Source organism: Tupaia chinensis, unplaced genomic scaffold (assembly GCF_000334495.1).
Source record: "Tupaia chinensis unplaced genomic scaffold, TupChi_1.0 Scaffold000195_1, whole genome shotgun sequence".
Classification (NCBI taxonomy): Eukaryota; Metazoa; Chordata; class Mammalia; order Scandentia; family Tupaiidae; genus Tupaia; species Tupaia belangeri.
In genome coordinates, this window is record NW_006159670.1 from 1,754,242 (window position 1) to 1,774,085 (window position 19,844).

Here is a 19,844-nt window from a genome sequence, read left to right on the forward strand (position 1 = left end):
TCTCCCCAAAAAAAAAAAAAAAAGAAATCTTATTTTTAAAGAGGTTTTTGTTATATGACACTTAGACTCGTCGGAAAGGGGGGAGAGAGAAACAGTGAGAGGGAAAGTGAGAAATCACCCTCCAGGGTGATGGCCATGCTGCAGTCCCTTCTCCATTCTCCTCCTGGGATATTGGGCATGCATGCATACATGCCCGGTGGGATTATCAAGCCACCGGGTCCAGGACTCGAACTGTGCCTGTTACTTCCTCATATTTTTTGTGTCTTCTCTGTCCTTTCTCTTTCCTTTCTGGAGCTCTGTCCACAAATCTAAGATCACTTGATTTCATTCCACAGATCATTGATGCTTTCTTCAGTTTTTTCAGTATTTTCATTCTCTTTGCTTCATTTTGCATAGTTTCTTTTATTTATTTATTTATTTATTTTGCTGTAGGGCGCGTGTGCTCTCCAGACAGACACAGAGAGAGAGAGAGACAGAAAGTGAGAAATTACCCCCCAGGGGGGATGGCCACGCCACAATCCTTTCTCCTCCATTCTCCTCTCAGGATCTTGGGCACGCACGCACACGCGCCCGGTGTGAGTTTAAGCCATCAGATCTGGGACGTGAACCACGGTCAATGAGGTGAGAGTCCAGCAACATAGCCATTACGCTAACTACTGGTCCCACATTTTGCATAGTTTCTATTGCTGTCTTTACATTCACCGATGTTTTTATTTTAATCCTTAATCTGCTGTTCATTCTTCAGATTTGTTTTTATTTATTTTACGGTTTTTGCCATAAGGTACGTGTGCTTGCTGGAGATACAGCGACAGAGGAAAAGGGAGAAATCCCCCCGAGGGGTGATGGCCACTCCTTCATTCACTCTCCTGGGATTTTGGGCACACGCGCATGTGTGCCCAGCATGAGTTTCAAGCTGCTGGGTTAGGGACTCAAACTGCGGTTGGCCATGTGGGAGTCCAGCACACTAACTACCTAATGCCACTTGCTGGCTCCTTTAATGTTTTTTTTTAAGTGTTGCATTTTCATCTCTAGAAGGTTTTTGTTGGGTATTTAAAAATATATATTGCATTTCTTCTTTTATTTTTCTCTACCTTCTTGAACTTGGTGAGCATAGTATTTATAATAGCTACTTTAGCATTCTTTTTTCTTAAAAAGGAATTATTTACTTAATTTTATTTATTATTATTATCATTAGTTTTAAATTAGCTATAGGGCACATGCACTCACCAGAGAGACAGAAAGAGAGGGAAGGTGAGAAAGCAAGCCACCAGATGTAGGACTCAGATTGTCATTGGCCATGTAGGAGTCCAGCGCCTTAACTACCATGCCACCTGCGGTTCTTTAGTATTCTTGTCTCTAATTACATTATCTCTGTCATTTCCAAGTCCGCTTTTATTGATTCCCCCCTCCCCTGCCCCCAGTTATGGGTTATATTCTCCTGTTTGAGTTTCTTGTAATTTTGCTTGGGTGCTAGATTTTTGTTTCATTCCTTTAAGTAATGTTACGCTTCGTCTGACACACAGCTGACTGCAGTCAGTTCTCACCTCACTCGGTTTGCTTGTGCGGGATCAGGGCGAGTCCAGTTGAGTCCCCGTTAATTTAGTTCCAGTGTTCAGGTGTGGCCCTCGGTGGGCCAGTGTCCTGTGCCCATAGCTTCTCTGTTCCGACTCAGGATAGCCATGGTGAGCTCTGAGAGTTTGGTCCTCTGCTTTCCTTTGGATCTTTCCTAGCCTCAGGCCATTTTTTCCTCACTCATGGTCAGGTCAGTATTTAGCCAAACCCGCGAGACTGCTGGAACTCTCTTTCTGTGCCGCTCTTTGATTTAGTGCGTGGCGAGCCGATACCAGCCACCTCAGTTTCCAGGTGCCACTCTCTGTCTTTGAACTCATTCACAAAGCTGTTTCCCTTTGTCACCTGAGAACTGCATGTGGGTAGTGAGCTGGAGCAATTAGTGTTTTGTTTTCATATTTTAAAAGTTTATTAAACCATTTCTTAAAGTACATTTAGAATATAAACCAAAGTTTATAATCTAGAATATTTCTCGGATAAGGGATTTTGAATGTTCAGAAAAATGAGTGCTAGTTTTTATCTCTTTAACTTCATTTTGATTGTCCTACATAGGTTTTCAGGCATGATACAGCTATTGGCATTTGTAGAAATATTCGGTAAATATTTTGATTTATATGTTAATGAAGATGTTATTTAATGGAGCCTATTGGTATTGAAAGGTCAAATTATGTGTTTTTTATAGGGTTCCAAATCTCCTTCACCAAGACCAAACATGCCTGTTCGGTACTTCATAATGAAGAGTAGCAATTTAAGAAACCTCGAAATTTCTCAACAGAAAGGTATCTGGTCTACAACCCCTAGTAATGAGCGGAAGCTGAATCGAGCCTTTTGGGAAAGCAGCATGGTTTACTTAGTCTTTTCTGTTCAAGGATCTGGACATTTCCAGGTGAGCCCTCCTGAAACAGTAAGATCAGATTGTTGTGGTTGTAGGTTAGACCATTGAGGATAAAAATAAACCTTGCTTTTTAGTTACATCAGAATTTGAGAATGCCTTTTGCTTGATTCACTGAGGGATATAGTACACCTCTTCAAGGGAATGATACAACTGAGATTCCCTTGTTTGTACCTTGTCTTAGCAGAGCTTTTCCAGATAAGTAATTTCCTTTCTGAAGACAGCTTTTGGTTTTCTCAGGTGGCTACTTTTGGTAAATAGGCATTCAAGTTAGTATTGGCAGTTAAGAAATTAAGTATGTTTGTTAACTCATCTTGAAATTCATATCTGAATTTACAAAATTAAGTATGTTTGTTAACTCATCTTGCAAATGAATTTGTTACTTGATATAATTTTTGGAAATAAAAGCTTAGAGGTTAGATTGTATCCATTTATTTGGTGTGAATGTGGATTTAGAACTGCTGATACATTAATAGAAACCATCTATTAATATTCAAAATTATACATAAGGCTTGAATTGGTCTTTCAAAATTTGTTAATAAACCTTTTTATAAAAAATGTATTAAGTGGCTTATTTTAAATTTTTGTTAGGTATATATTTTCTTTTTTAATTTGACAGACGGAGCATGTACTTGCCAGAGAGAGAGAGAGACAGACAGACAAAGACAGAGACAGAGAGAGAGAAAGTACTCTTCTTAGAGGGAACAATCATGCCACAATGCCTTCTCCTCTATTTCTCCCTCCTTCCAGAATTTTGAGCATGTGTGCACATGTGCCCAGCTGGAACTGGGTATGTGCTGCCAGTTCTGGGACTTGAACTGTGTGGTTAGCCATATGGGATCCAGCTGCCCAAGCCAGCAGGTCACAGGCTGGCCCACTTCCTTTCTTCTTCTTCTTCTTCTTCTTTTTTTTTTATTTTGAAATTTATAAAATGCAGATGAATCAGGTAAGTTGAATTTAAACATTTTACTATCATCCTCACCTCTACCCTTCCTCCCGTTTCACCTGCAGGGATTTTCTAGGATGTCTTCCGAGATAGGAAGGGAGAAGAGCCAGGACTGGGGTTCGGCTGGCCTAGGAGGAGTGTTTAAGGTGGAGTGGATCAGAAAAGAAAGCCTGCCCTTTCAGTTTGCACATCATTTACTCAATCCTTGGAACGACAATAAGAAAGTTCAGATAAGCAGAGATGGGCAGGTATACAATGGCATTTAACATTTTTTCTTTTACTTTTCCTTCTGTTTTGTTTTGCTGCCGTTTAGTGCTTTGAAGACAAAATGTAAGAATAGAAACTACATTTTGTAAGCATATAGTGAATAGTGGTTCATATTTGTAAAAGCGCTAGTAAAAATGTACTTGCCAGTGTGTCTGAAAGCTTGCAAATTTGTCTGAAAGTTCATTGCTTTTTATGAATTTGGCTTCTCTTGGTCGTTGACTGAAACTACAGGTCACTTTATGGAAGTGCCTATTATCTTAATAAGTGAACTCATTGTTCACACTGAGTGCAGTTAGGAGGCATTTGACTACAGTCTTAGGATGACAGCAGAATTTAGCTTCTTCCCCCTTCAGTCACAGCAATGTGCTGCATCATGGTGTTCAGGCCAACTATGGACTGTATGTCTGACCGTGGTCCTGTAAGATTATAGTAGACCTGGGTGTGTATGTAAGTCACACCATCGAGTTCGTGTGAGAACACACTCATGTTCACAACAGAATTGCCGAACGCATTTTCAGATGGAGCCCTGCGGTGGAGATACACATGACTATCAAGACTGTATGATCTTTTGATGTTCTTGTGGTTTATTTTATTTCTCTCTTGTTTGGGTTCCCCTTTATGATGCTGCTGACATGCATTTTAAGCTAGTTCAGATGGGAATGAACGTACAGTCATTCCTTGATACCTGTACAGGACTGGTACCAGGACCTGCCTACAAGTACTTAAATCTGCAGAGATGTACAAGTCCCATATATAAAATAACATCGTGTTTGTGTCTAATCTGTGCAGTTCTCCATACGCTTTATCCTCCAGATTTGCTTACAATTCCTAATGCAATGCCCACATCCCTGTGAGCATAGATTCCCCGTAGTGCCGGGACATGGCAATTCAAGTTTCATTTTTGGGGACTTTCTGGATTTTTTTTTCAATGAATATAATCCATACACACATATGTATACACACACATACACACATACATATACACCCACATGTATACTTTATTGCCAGAGTTTATGTGAGTTAACCAGAGAGTGAAAAAGTGAGACAGAGAAGGAGAGAGAGAGAGAGAAAGAACCACTCAGTAGGGTGTGGTCATCTGCAGTCTTTTTCCTCCACTCTTCAATCCTGTCCAGATATTGGGCATGCATGCACACGTGCCTGGTGTGTGGTATAAGCCACTGGGGCTGGGGTCCTAACCACGGTTGCCACATGGGATCTGGCTCCCTTAGCCGTTGTGCCACAGGCCAGCCCTGGATCGTTCTGGTCTGCAGCTGGCTGAGTGTGTGGTAGAAGCCGTGGTTGCAGAGGGAAGGCTGTATGAGCAAATACTGTGCTAGCTGCTCTATGAGATATAACTTGGTTCTTACGAATGAAATGAGTTGTTTTATGTGGGAAACTCGTTAGTTTTGCCAAAATTTTTCTCAGCTAATAGTTTATTTGAATCGATGTGACACTTTATGTTAGAGTTCTCTTTTCTCTCTCTTTTTGTAAGTTTATTTATTTCTTCCATATTAGAGAGAGAGGGGAAGGAGGAGAGAGAGAAAGGAAGAGGCAGGAACAGGCACCTCAATAGGCCACACGCTGTCGTTCACCCTGGTCTCAGCATGGGCACGTGCACAGGCCTGGCGTTCTCAGAGAGGTCTCTAGACGCAAAGCCTGCCCATTTCCCACGTGGGCCAGTTGCACTTTCCAACCGCCACTTGCTCCCTGTTGAGTTCTTTTTAAATTGCTCCTCGGAGTTACTGTGCCACAGAAGGACTATACAGTGCATTCTTTCCCATTTTCCCTTTTTTTCATAATTTTGAAGTTAATTTAAATATTGGGTTGTCAGGAAAGTCATGATGCATTTTTACATAGAAAACAGAAAAAATATGTCATGACTTTCCTGACAACCCAATATTCCTAAGATTAAAATGTAGTTATCTAAGATTTTTTTATTTAAAAAGACCCCAAAACATTTAATATGCCAGATTTCACAGTAAAGCTTCAGAAGTTCAATCTGAATGCCTTTGCTGAGTTTCCATTAAAAGCAAAATCCATTAATTCCAGATAGAAAAAGTCCTAGAAGGACTTCATGGACATTTCTTGACATTTTTAAACAGAAGTTGAAATATTTGCAGATTAACTACAGTCTTGTCTGGAAATCAACCTCCAAAGAATTAGAACAAAGAATTAGTAAAGAATTAGAGGGAACCAGCAGTTAGCGTAATGGCTATGTCACTGGACTCCCACGTAGTAGACCGCGGTTCGCGTCCCGGACCCGGTGGCTTAAAATTCACGCCGGGCGCGTGTGCGTGCGTGCCCAAGATCCCGAGAGGAGAATGGAGAAGGGATTGTGGCGTGACCATCCCCCCTGGGGGGTGATTTCTCGCTTTCTGTTTCTATGTCTCTGTCTGTCTGGTGAGCACACGCGCCCTATAGCAAAAACCTCTCCAAAAAAAAAAAAAAAAGAATTAGTACAGTACATGCTATATGATTTTAATATATTCTCACAGAAAAATGAAACTTAAAGTGATTTTTGTACATTTTATCAATACAGGAACTAGAACCTCAGGTTGGTGAACAGTTGCTCCAGTTATGGGAACGCCTTCCTCTAGGAGAAAAAGCCACAGCTGATTGACACTCAGGTTATACCGAACTTGACTTTGAGTGCTCACAGTATTTCTGACCAGTGGAGATCTTTAAGATTATTGATCTTTTTCCCCTTTCTTTCTCCTTTTTTTAATTCTTCCAGAATTTAGCTGTGGAAGAACATCCTGCCTGTTTACAACCACCAACTGCACTGACTTCCAGAAACTGAACTGCGGGTTATGGGTGGGCTTTTCTGGCTTAGAGGGTTGCTTCAGAGCCACTGTCTTCATGTTTAAGAGAAAAGGCCTATTTAAATTTGTATAGTGATCGTAGAGAATGATTACATATTGTTTCTAATGAATAAAATAGTGGTGGTTTTGCCATTGGAGAGAACAGCTGTTCCTTTAAATGTAATTTGAAGTTAAACATTTCATGTCTTTTAAAAAGTGAATTATAACTCTTGTTGAATCACTTTATAATGGAAAGTTTAAGAAAGGCTTGAATATGTCAGTACATTTGAGCTCCATTTAGGAGAGTCAGCTTCTAAGATTTATCATTAAAAAACAAAACACAAACAGCAAACCCAATTACATGAACATCCCTTTAAAAAACAGTGTGTGCTCTTTAAGGGCTATTCATTCTGCCATTTTTAATCTGAGACACATTAAGAAAAAAAGGAGGGATGTTGGTTTTTGTGATTATAAAATGAAGTAAAATCTGAAGACAGAGAGTCCCCCTCTGCCTTTGATCAGTACAGATTTCTTGCTTTGTTTTATTCCCAGTCCTGCCTCTTACCAGATTTGTCCCATGCTCCTTCCCTCTGGCCCGCCTGGCCGCCCACCTGCGTGTCTGTGTGCACCGCACTCCTCCCCCCTTCCTCTGTGGAGCAGCCTTACACATCTCTCACGTGAGCATAGTAATTATGACCTCTTTGTTTTGGCTGTAGAAACTTGACCTAAACAAGTCAAAAGTTTAAACAAGTTCACACAAGGTTAAAAATAGGCTCAGCAGTTATTGGTAGCTTTGTTGCTGTATGACCTCCAAACTAAAGCCCACAGGCACCACAGTCCAGAATGCCTTCTCGATTTTTTAGTACTTTTACCCTGACCTATTTTTCAGATACGATTTTCCTTTTTTTCTATTTCTCAGATTTTTCCTTTTCCATTTGTGGTTTAAATGAGGGATTGTTTTTGTAAACCCATGTCAGCACCAAGTCTCATATTTCTTTGCATTTCAAAATTATTTGGTTTGATCTCTTTACCACCGTCCCTCACAACTTTCCTTGGAGACTGTTTGAAAGGAAAATATAGGTACAGAAAAATCAAAGAAATACCTTTATTACTGAGCTCTAAATTGAACAGGTGTGATAGTATTTCTTAGGATTTATTTGAGTCATTATATTAAAAAGAAACCAAACATAAATCTAATTTAAAGGCAAAAAGAAAACTCTAAGTCATTTGGTTGTATGTATGAAAACAAGTGAAAAATCATGGGTCAACATAAAATCCTAAGAACCCGTCTACAGCCTCTGGGAAAGCATTCTGTATTGGTGCATTAGTTTAGAACATCAGCTGTGATTTTTGCTTGTGTTTGTAGTTACCAGTTTTTGGTTTTGTATTTTGAGACATCCTTGTACATTGAGCCTGTGTGAATTATGTCCCGTTGTATGTGTGTGACAGTGCTTTTCCTAGCAGAGCAATTTGTGTTTTCCTGATGATATATACATTTTTAAGGTATATATTTATTAGTTCACAGCGCTCTTACTTTGGGAGGACTTTTAAAAAGTAAGACTTATTTTCATTTCTATTTGTTTTCTAACATGTAACCCTGTATATACATGATGGGTTTGTTGGTATTTAAAATGAATACAATTTGAATATAATTAAAATGCTGTTTTTGGAAGAGATAATGAACTTTAGATATAATTATTAAATGAAATTATATTAAATTACTCAAATGTTATTCGTGTGTGTGTGGTGGAGCAGGGTGGGCGTGTCCTGCTATGCCACTGCCCTCTTGCCTCAGCCTCACCTAATGGGTGAGACCACAGCTGCGTACCACCATGCCCAGCTCTTTCACATCCGGTCTCTCCGTGCTGTCCATGTTGGCCACAAGCTTGCCGTTCTCCTGCGTCAGCCTCCCTAGCGGCTGGGACTACAGGTGTGCACAACTGCACCTGGCTTAAGGTAGGCTAGAAATCAACCTGGGCCTCAGCTTGCCAAGTAACAGTGTCTAGCATGTGCTACTGCAGCTGGTCTTTCCTGTTATTTATGGTACTGTAATAATAGGACTAAGGTGACAATGATTAACAATAATCTCTAGGTTAAGGTGCTGGACTCTCACGTGGCTGATTGTGGTTCAAGTCCCGGACCTGGTGGCTTGAAATTCACACCAGGTGCGTGTACATGCTGCCTAAAATACAGAGAGGCTATGGAGGAGAAGGGATTGCAGTATGGCCATCTTCCCTGGAGGGTGATTTCTTGCTTTTTATCTCTGTCTCTCTCTCTCTGGTGAGCACACGTGCCCCGTAGCAAAAATCTCTCATAAACAAAACAAAACAAAACAAAACAAAAAAACCTGCATATTTTGTTTCTGTCAACCAGTGGATCGATCCATCCATTCAGAATATATGGCACACCTGCGTTTGCCAAACACTGCTCAAAGAAAGTAGTACGTTAGACAGTTGGTTTCATCAGTCTTTTTCCCAGAGAAACTTAATGTTATTTTCCCTAACTCATTGGGAGCAGTTAATTGTCCTTTACACCAAATATATAGTATCATTTACAATGGCACATTAAAATACATCAGGTATAGCTTTTGCTGTTCAGTGGGAGCTTACATTCTTGTGGGGAACAGTTTTTGGGTGTACAGTATAGCACAAATGAATGTAGACCAAGTGTGAGCCATTTAAAAGGACAGCCATTGAATTCTTTGTGTTGCTGTTGCATTTGAACATGTCTTTAAGAATGATCAGAATTTGTAAAAGAATTAGGACAAAATTAACACCATAATGAAGAACTGGAGGACAAGGTATATTTGGGAATATGTAGTTGATGGTAGGTAGCTACCTGGTAAACTTCTGTGTAAGAGATTTACAATGTGAAATAGAATGTTTGTAAGAAAAGCTACGAAACGATCACTGTATCTACTGGATCTTAACTTTAGTGTACATTTCAGGGTGCTTATTAAAAGCCGTTGGCCCCTGGGGCCAGCAGATGGCATGGTGGTTAAGGTGCTGGATTCCCACATGACTGGTGTTTTGAGTCCCGGGTCTAGCAGCTTGCTTTCTCTTTCTCTCTCTCCCTGTCTTTGTCTGATGAGTGTTGTACCCCAGTCACGAATTCCCAAAAGACCACCAAGAAATCAATTCTGATGTAAGCACACGAGGGTCGCTTTTATTCAGGCTCGAGCCAGGACTCCCAATCTCACTGGCACAGCGGGTCAGAGTTGAGAGCCCCGGTGTGAGTTGGGCTGGGTTTTTATTTGGCTGTTAGGGGAGGAGGTCGAGGGGTGCTGAGGAATGCACTCAGGCGGCTATACATTGGCTGTAGATTTAAAGAAGCATAGTTGTCTTTTACTGATTGACAAGAAAGTTACTTCAGGTCTCTGGTATTTACTTTGTTTTTTTATCATTGGCCAGCCCCAGTGGGGTATGTTCTTATGACCTTCTCCTACATGATCGGCTCGCCTCCTTGAAATGGCACCGATTCTTAGCAAGGTGGGTTTAATGAGATGGAGTTGCTCCGTAAAAAATGGAGTCACTCTGGCCCTTCATTTCCCCCTTTTCCAAGCACATAGTGGAGCCAGTCATGGGTCCCTGCTATTGAGCTCACAGGGTCCCAGTCAGGGATGGGCTGATTCTATGGTCTCTAGTTGCTGGGCGCAGTTGTTCATGCACAGGAGTGTCTGGTCGGATGGCCTGGGCCAATGTTCACGGTATGCAGTCACCAGGTTCAATTCCTTACAGGGAGACTGTGACACAGTGCTTTTCTAGACAAAGCAAGCAGTTTACAGATACAGGACAGCACTTGGTTAGGTACTTACGGAATCAACAAAATTTCTCAGAAAACAGAAACCATATCTTTTTTTTTTTTTGAGTCTCTTTAAATATCTGTTAAGGAGAGTCACTGATAGTGCAGCTCCTGGTACACTTGGGCTGTAGGTCCAGAGGCCACTAGCATCCAATATTTAAAGACCTTTATCTTGGGGGAGACAACTTGGGTAAGAAAACTGAGTAAACTAGAGCCAAAAATCAAAATTAGAAGCACGGTGAACAGAGCACTCAACGGGAACAAGGGCCGAGGAGCCTCCTGGTACCAGAGGCCACTCTAACGTGCCATGAGTCAGCAGCAGTCATTTTTAGATGGAGGGGTTCCTCTCTTCTAGTTGTTTTACTTTATGTAACATTCAAAGATAGCACAGCCAGCTCTAGAACACTAACTTGATCAATTCTTGTAACTTTCTTAGACTTTTGTAACACAACTCAAACATTAACAACATGCTTTACACCTTTTAGTTTTTGTCCCTCTTTTCTCCTGTTCTGAGATAGCCATTCTACTTTCAGACAAAAACCTACTGCACAAAATTCCTTCTTTTTAAAAAACTTTTCCTTTTCAGCTTTTCCACTAGAAATACATTTTTACAGCCATCACCCTTCTTTCAGTTTTGTTTTGTTTTTATCTTTACAAGTTTAACATTAAAAATTGCCTTACAAACATTTATTCTATTTACATTTATTTTTTGTCTAATTATTGTTTAAGTTATTTATAGAAATAAGGCTGTTTATCTAAGATGTTTTTTGTAATTTGATTCCCAAGGGAGCCTTGCCTGAGGGATGTAGGATTTACCTGTGTGGAGCAGCACCTTTTGAGACAACACCATTGATAAGGCTATCTAGACTAGGCAGGAAGTATTTTCTCTGAACCAGCTTAGTGTAGGAGGGTGAGGACACAGTCCGAGGCAGCTACAAGAACTTTAGTTGGTGATAGAGATGTTTCCCCTCTGGCTAGGTCTTATAATTTTCTCTTTTGTCATATGGTCAATAAACCTGCTTACTGGTATTTTTTCTTATTTATTTATTTTTTATGAGTGTACTTTTGGAAACAACCTTCACCTCTGATTTAGACAGAAATTAATCTTAGTCACTTTAAGGGTTACCTGAGGCTTGTCCAGTGTTGTCAGATGTCCAAGGGGAGTCGTTGGGGTCTCGGGCTCATCAATCCTCACTTTCAAAAGCCAGCATAGACTCCAGAGGTCCAGAGCTCCTTCAGAGCTCAGTGCATTCTGTCTCGTCTCTAGTTGCCGACTCCACATTGGGAACAAGGCCCCACTGGAGGACATGAGGATGCCAGTCATGGGCATTGTTCAGTGCCCGGGCTGCCCACATTGGAAACAGAGTGTCTTCTGAAGCCGTTTCCAGATCCTGCCTCAGAGTAGTTCCCACCCTCAGGATTACCACGAGTGACTACTGGGTGGGAGTTCAATCAAAGGTGAAGGTGCCCTGCCAAGTTCGTTATAACACTTCTCTGAGTTATTTGGGAGCTTTTCTGATATTTGTTGTGAATTGTGCCTACACTGAGAAGTGAACCTAAGTTTCTCGATAGATCCTGCAAGAAGCCTCCGCTGAGTACTGTCAGGAGGGCAAAGTCCAGTTAACAGGTTTGTTTTTTTTTTTTTTTTTTTGACAAGGCAGCCCCCTTATTGCTTTTACAAAAGCTCTAGCTGGAGAATGTAGTCTTAATTTAAATGCATGTTGTATTTTTTTTTTTTTTTTTTTTTTTTTTTTTTTTTAGCTAACCCTCTTAATTATTTAGCTAAAGGGAGAGTCCAGTGGGGGAGAAGCCAGACTAAAAGAAACAGAAGTACAAAAAGACAAGGAGCTGGGGGACAAGGTAGTCTGGAGCTCTAGCCTTAACTTGTTCCACCCCATTCCTTAAGACTCTCACCCTATTAAGCTGTTAGATAGTAGTTTTCTAGCTTTTGTTTCAGATACATAGGCCCAATTTTTAATAACCATGCAAAAATTTTTTTTCTTTTACCTTGGGAAATTTGATGTTTTAAAGGAGCTATTAAGCTTGTCATACATTTATATTGAGCAAATTTTTGATTTTTGGCAACCCTAAATTTTAGCATATACCAGCATCTTATGAACATGTACAAACAATAACAAAATTTGTTTAATAACTTTTCAGTGTAAAACTGAACAATCTTACTAACATCCTCTTAATATTTTTTATAAAATTTAAAGACCAGTAATAGGAATAACTAAGGCATGTTAGCATAACAGTAAGAATTATAAGGAGGATTCAGAGGGAACCAGGCAATGATGTTTCCATGAGTCCATGTTTAACATTGGATTTATATCCCTTTACACTAATTTTATCTCTTCAATTCAGGTGCATTGCATTGGCTACTTAGTATGTAACTTTGTCAAACTTTTTTTTACTTTTCTTTGGTCAATTTTGGCTTAACAGTTTAGAAAACCAATCAGTTTACATAGAAAATCAAGATTTTACCCAGTTGAATTATTAGATTTTTAAAGAAACCTGTACTTGTAAATTTTCTTTTTATCCTCTTTGCGAACTTCCTTAAGGACATAACATTAGGATTTTAGCTATAGTTAATACTCTGACAAAAATTCACAACTGACAAAAGAAATTTGGCTATATATGCCAGTTTAACATAATAGTGTACCTTAACTCCTGGGAATCTCAAATTATTGTGGAACACAATGCATATATAGGCATACAAGTACATAACATTTATACTTCAAATATAATATCAAGAAAATTAGAATTACTTAATTTGACAATGCTTTCCATTTTTATCCAACATATCAACAGTAAGCCTGATTGGTTTAACATCTCCCTTTTGGATGTTTCAGGGGTCCTCTGTAAACATCCCAGAGTTACTGTGAGGTCAGAGATCTTCTGTTAACATTAAAACTAAAGCAGAGAAAACTAGTCATGAATTCATTTCCCTATTAGATATCTGCTATGTAAAATGCAACACACAAGACATAAATAATAGCTGTTTCATTAAACTAACCATATTAAGATAAACGTGATGTTGCTTGAGCAATAAAAACCTAGACAAAATATATGTTGGGAATTGTGAAGACTTTCACTTATTAATCTTTTTCTTTGATTACACTTAAAGCCTGCTCATTCACTAAAGTTATATGAACTTGAAAAGCATTTAAACTAATTTGTATGAGTGCTCTTTTTATAAACTAAATTGAATAGAATTCTTTAAGGCCTTTTTTTCCCACCCAGACATACAACATGCAGTACATAACATGACAAATTACATATATAGATGCACACAGACATCAGGACTGTAAGAGCCAATCTCCCTGGGGTTACTTTGACACTAATACTCTTTAGAGCAACCCCCTTTCTTGAAATTTTTAATTATACACTCAAGGAAGGTGGGTTTTAACCTTTTGTTGCCTATACTATTAGAGTTTTTACAACACAAATATTCTTGATATTTCTACTCCCATTTAAGTGTGATGTTTTTAAAAGGCCCTCTCAGTTTTGAGATGGAGAGTTTGATGCCATAATCACAACTTTCCACACATGCCTCATTGAAATGCTTAAGCCTGCATTCTAAGGGACTTTAAAGGAGCTGTTCCCGCCTTTCATGATTTCTAAAAAGGTAAGTATGCTCTTTGGTCAGGATGTACCCTGAGGCATTCCAGGACCCTCCTGCCTTTACCCACACCTCCTATGGCCACAGGCAGTTTTCAGCAATAGTACTCTGACTGTACGGACCGTCAGTTCTTGAAGAACTCCTTGGTCAATATTCCGTTACTCAACATCCTCAAGTGAGGAGGAGGAGGGATAGAACCAAGTGATGTTTTCCAAGAGGGTGCAGAGGAAATCATTAAAATGGCAGAATTAACAAAAGAAATCCGTACAAAAATTCTAAGATATCCAGGGACTCAAACCCGGGAGTCACACCTCCCAGGGACTCATTCCTGTGCCGCAGCCATAGCTGTGGGACCACAAAGAGTCACACAGTCATTTGCTCATCATGCACACAACAGACTATTACATTCCCTCCCACCAATCCAAGAGAGCATGGAGAAAATAAGGACAATGACAGTAAAAGCAGAAGAAACCCATAAAAAAAGACCCTGAAACTTCCAGAGACTCAAACCCTGTTAGGGACTCTAACCCTGATTTCCCACAGACTGTCTAAGGGCTAGCAGGGGGGACTCGAACCCTTTACCATCTAGCCCCCAGATTCCAGCATGTCTGGTAGAACCTAAGTAGGGGTTCTATAACTGTCCGTTCAGCCTTGAATCCAGCCACCTGCAGAGGGACTCAAACCCTCAACCCAGGGATTCAATTCCTGTCAGGGACTCTAACCCTGATTTCCTGCAGGTTGGACTTTCAGGGGCCTTCCAGAGGCTCAAACCCTGCCTGGGATTCCCTCCCTGTTCTGTGGTCAACCCCTTACTCACTGGTTTGTCTTTTACTGAGGCAGATAGAACAGGACAGGAACACTCAAAGAAATGCCTGCGAAGGTCTTAGAGCAAAACTCCACAGACTTTTGGAGGAGCAGTCAGCATCTCCTGTCAGCTGCCAACAATCCTGAGAGGCGCTCCGGGGCCCTGGGAAATCCCAGGTGGTACCTCCCCTAGAGCAGTCCCGGGTAGCCGGCAGCCAGGCCAAGTGAGGCCGTTCTCCCTAGGATGCCTCACCCATGAACCAGACAGGTACGCAATATGGCTGGGGGCTCTTAATGTTTTAATATAATCACCAAGACGACTACGTGGGAGTCCAGCGACATAGCCATTACGCTAACTGCTGGTCCCAAAACTCCACAGACTTTTGGAGGAGCAATCAGCGTCTCTGGTCAGCTGCCAACAATGCCAAGAGGAGCTCCAGGGCCCTGGGAAATCCCAGGTGGCACCTCCCCTAGAGCAGTCCCAGGTGAGGCCGCTCTCCCTAGGATGCCTCACCCCCGTACCAGACATACGCGATCTCGCTGGGGCCTCCAAATGTTATAATCTACTCAACGAGAAATAAGAGGACATCCAGACAGAGCCAAATTTATTGGAGTTTATTGATTAAGCCAGCGAGAATTACTTGATTTACAAGGACGAAGGAACAAAATGAAGGGGCTTCAGGGGAATAAGGGAATAGGCTTTCTCTGCCTTTAAAGCAAAAAGAAAAGCTGGTTACAGAAGCAAAGCAAGCAGGTTAGTCATTCCTGAGGGCATGTTCTGATCACAATGGAATTATAATGGCTCCCCTGGTTCCAGACAGGGCAGGTTGGTCATTGATTGACCCTTGATGCACCTGGGAGTGGGGCTTCTGTTTCTTAATGTCTAGACTAAGGTCATGGGCCCTGATTCTAAAGTCCTTGAAATGGTCCATCATAAGCGTCAGAGGGGAAGTCTGAGTCTGTCCCATTTCCATCAGAAAAACGTACACACAAACAGAGATAGGTAATGAACACACAGGACAAATGCAGCTGGGCAGATGCTCTTCACCGGGTGAAAAGCAAACCTAGAGTGGGACTATGGCCTCATGTCGTGCCATGGGAGTGACCTGCTATGTCCCCTCAGAGAACTCAGAACAACTAGGGGCACTCTGTCCCCTCCAGGGGGGTCTGGAACATCTTCCAGGCCCCTGGATCAGTGGCCCGCCAGCATGTCCACTGGACCAGTTATGATCTATTACAGAGTTAGGGCCCTCAGAGACCGAACAGGATAAACACAGAGACAAAGGAAACACTCACTGGCCATGATTAGTCCACCCTCCGGTTCGGGGATCCTGGGGGTCTTGGGGAATCCTGGATGAGCCCCTAAATGTTGTACCCTGCAAATTCCCAAAAGACCATCAATGAGCTGATTCCGATGTAAGCACATGAGGGTCGCTTTTATTCGGGCTCGATTCAGAACTCCCAATCTCACCGGTATAGCAGGTCAGAGTTGAAAGCCCCACGTGTTAGTTGGGCTGGGTTTTTATTTGGCTGTTGAGGGGAGGTCGAGGGGTGCTGAGGAGTGCACTCAGGCGGCTATACGTTGGCTGTAGATTTCAAGAAGCATCGTTTTCTTTTACTGATTGGCAAGAAAGTTACTTCAGGTCTCTGGTATTTTTTCTTTTTTTCTTCCTTTTTTTTTTTTTTTTTTTTTTTATCATTTGCCATCCCCAGTGGAGTGATGGTTTTATGACCTTCTCCTATGTGATTGGCTCGCCTCCTTGAAATGGCGTAATTCTTAGCAAGGTGGGTTTAACAAGATGGAGTCACTCCTTAAAAATGGAGTCACTCTGGTCCTTCAGTGAGCACATGTGCCTATAGCAAATTAAAATAAATAAATAAATATAAAAAAAAAGAAAAAGTACCCGGGCCCCACATGGAGTAGGCATTCGGTGTCTGTTGTTCCTCACATCAGAGCAGTTTTGTGACAGGTCTCAGGGATCTGCATGGTCAACAGACACGTGAAGTGCTGCTAATTCAAACAGACAGTGGCTCATATTGAAGCAGATTAACAACACAAGAAAGTATCTTTATGTGCTGTAAAATTGACATGGCACCAACATGAGATATCTGTCTTATGCAATAGAATGGTATAGGTGATTGGAATACTGAAAGCAGTGGTATTTAATGAAACATTGATCTGTTTAGCAAGAGGTACCACGTGAAATCAAGGAAGACCTTGGGTCTTAAAGTCAGGGTACCAGAAAGCTCTAACGCTCACGAAAATAACAAATTACTTAACCTCTCTGACCTCTAACTTCTCTGTTTGAAAAGTTAAAATATCATCTTTCCTATCTCATGTCACGGTCATTAGAAGGACCAAATGAGAGTACTTGGAAACTGAACATTACAGAAGCATAAATAAATACCTAGTGTTACCTGCCTAATAGTGTCCAACACACAGTGGTCACTCAGTGTAATAGATCTTTAATAGATTTTTTTTTGTTTAATTAGTACGTGGGTATTTGGTTTCTGTTATACCCTGGGTACTGCTGCCGGCACTAGAGTAAGCCATGAGCAAATCCCTCCTTTCATGGAGCTCTTTTTTAATGGAGTATGTTCTGATGCTCCCTTGAATCCCCTCATAACATGGAGGGAAGTGTACTGCATGTACAATGACGAGAAGACAAGTCTTGCTGGAGTGTTGATGCAGATGAAGAGGCCTCCACCAGTATATTTGATAGTCATCAGATGGTATGTAAATCTGTAATTTTAAGGGACCAGCAGTTAGCGTAATGGCTATGTCTCTGGACTCCCATGTAGTCGATTGCGGTTTGAGTCCCAGACCCGGTGGCTCAAACTCACACTGGGCACGTGTGCGTGCATGCCCAAGATCCCAAGGGGAGAATGGAGAAGGGATTGTGGCTTGTCCATCCCTCTTGGGGGGGTGATTTCTCACTTTCTGTTTCTCTGTCTCTGTCTTTCTGGTGAGCACATGCTCCCTGTAGCAAAACAAAAACAAAAAAACATAAAAACTTAACATATACCAACTGTCTACACTCTATGGTAGAGACTGAAAGACTGGAAGACATAAAAGTATTAAGGATTGTTATGGAGGGACCAGTAGTTAGTGTAATGGCTATGTCTCTGGACTCCCACGTAGTCGACTGTAGTTCGCGTCCCGGACCTGGTGGCTTAAAACTCACGCTGGGCGCATGTGCACGCGTGACCAAGATCCTGAAAGGAGAATGCAGGAGAGGGGATTGCAGCATGGCCATCCCCCCCCGGGGGAGGGGTGATTTCTCACTTTCTGTCTCTCTATCTCTCTCTGTTTTTCTGGTGAGCACAAGCACCCTATAGCAAAAACCTCTTCAAAAAAAAGAAAGTAAGAAATCACCCCCACCCCGTCCAAGGGGGGTGACTGTGCCGCAATCCCTTCTCCTTCATCCTCCTTTTGGGATCTTGGGCATGCACGCACACCTAGGAGTGGAATTGCTAGATCATATGTTAGTTCTGTTTGTGGGTCTTTGAGGAACTTCTATATTCATTTTCCTCTTGGGATTGTGGGCATGCACATGCACCTGGAATAATTTTTCAAGCTGCCAGATTCAGGACTGAAACTGATCAGTGACCCATGTGGGATCCAGTACCTCAACCACAACAGCATGTTCTTAAAGCCTGTGTCTAAGACTACTTGACTTTGAATAAATGTTTCTATGTGGGAATGCCATGGAGATTTGGATAGAGATTGTGTTATCTCTAGATTACTTTGGGCAGTGTGGACATTCTAGCAATATTAATTCTTTCGGCCTGTGACCATGGGATATCTTTCCATTTATTTGTGTCTTCTTTGATTTCTTTTATCAATGTTTTATAATTTTCATGTACAGATCTTTTGCCTCTTGGTTAAATCCGTATTTTGTTCTTTTTTCATACTACTTTCTTATTGTTTTGTTGTTTTGATGGATCATTTTCTTAATTTCTTTTTTAGATATGTAGTGTATAGAAAAGCAACTGATTTTTGCATGTAAAATGTGTATACTCTAACATTAATGAAATTGTTACTTCTAACGCTTTTTGTAAAGCCTTTAGAATTTTCTATCAAAGGATAATGTCTGTAAACGGAGACACTTTTACTTCTTTTTTTTTTTTTAATTTGGATGCCTTTTATCCTTTTCTTACATACTGCTCTCGCTGGAACTTCCGGTACTATGTTGAATAGGAGTGGTGGGAGTGGGCCTCCTTGTCTCACTCTGATATTACAGGAAAAGCTTCAGCTTCCCGCTGCTGAGCAGAATGGTAGCGATGGGCTTGTCCTATATTAATGCGAGTTGGCCTTTGTTGTGTTGAGGCATACTCCTTCTAATTTTTTGAGAGTTTTTATCATAAAAAGAATGTTAGACTTGGGGGCCAACAAGTGACATAGTGGTTAAGGTGCTGGACTCCCACATGGCAGGTTGTGGTCCAAGTTCCAGACCCGGTAACTTGAAAATCACACTGGGCACATGTGTGTGTGTGCCCAAAATGCCAGGAGGAGAATGGAGGAGGAGGGACTGTGGCATGACCAGCCCCCTGGAGATCATTTCTCACTGGGTCTGCCTCTCCCAGGAAGTGCACACGCCCTACAGCAAAAACTTAAAAAAAAAAAAAAGCTGAATTTTGTGAAATGCTTTTTCTACATATCCAGAGATGATCATATGACTTTGTCTTTCATTCTGTTTGTGTGATGTATCACATTTATTGATTTGTATATTTGTATCATATTTTTTGATTTGTATTTATTGTTGAATCATCTTTGGATCCCATGGCAAATACATTTGATCATAGTTTATGACCCTTTTAATGTGCTGTTGAATTTATTTTGCTAGTACTTTGTTGAGATTTTTACATCAATGTTCATCAGGAATATTGGCCTATAATTTCTTTTCTTGGAGTGCTCTTGTCTGACTTTGGTATCAGGGTAATTATGGCCTTGTAAAACGAGTTTGAAAGTGTTTTCATCTTTTCAGTCTTTAGAGAAATTTGAGAAGAACTGGTATTAGTTCTTTAAATGTTTGGTAGAATTCAATAGTAAACATATCAGGTCTTGTTTTTTTTTTTTAAAGGAGAGATTTCTCTTTTTTTTTTTTTTTTTTGAGAGGTTTTTCACTATAGGGGGGTGTG

General features: G+C 40.9%; 1 protein-coding gene and 1 long non-coding RNA gene across 2 annotated transcripts in view; one reads left to right on the plus strand and one right to left on the minus strand.

The window, feature by feature from the left end:
* Nucleotides 1–7,906, plus strand: part of YTHDC2 (YTH N6-methyladenosine RNA binding protein C2) — a 93,620-nt gene extending 85,714 nt beyond the window's left edge. The window contains exons 27-30 of the mRNA XM_006146896.3: nt 2,252–2,455; nt 3,473–3,655; nt 6,214–6,301; nt 6,409–7,906. Of these exons, the coding sequence (XP_006146958.3) occupies nt 2,252–2,455; nt 3,473–3,655; nt 6,214–6,294 (468 nt within the window). The 3' untranslated portion in view covers nt 6,295–6,301; nt 6,409–7,906. The remainder of the gene's footprint in view (nt 1–2,251; nt 2,456–3,472; nt 3,656–6,213; nt 6,302–6,408) is intronic.
* A 9,330-nt stretch (nt 7,907–17,236) lies between these two features.
* The window catches only part of LOC102486413 (uncharacterized), a 10,354-nt gene continuing 7,746 nt past the window's right edge, over nt 17,237–19,844 (minus strand). Inside the window, exon 3 of the long non-coding RNA XR_334298.2 lies at nt 17,237–17,445. This is a non-coding gene — a long non-coding RNA (uncharacterized LOC102486413). The remainder of the gene's footprint in view (nt 17,446–19,844) is intronic.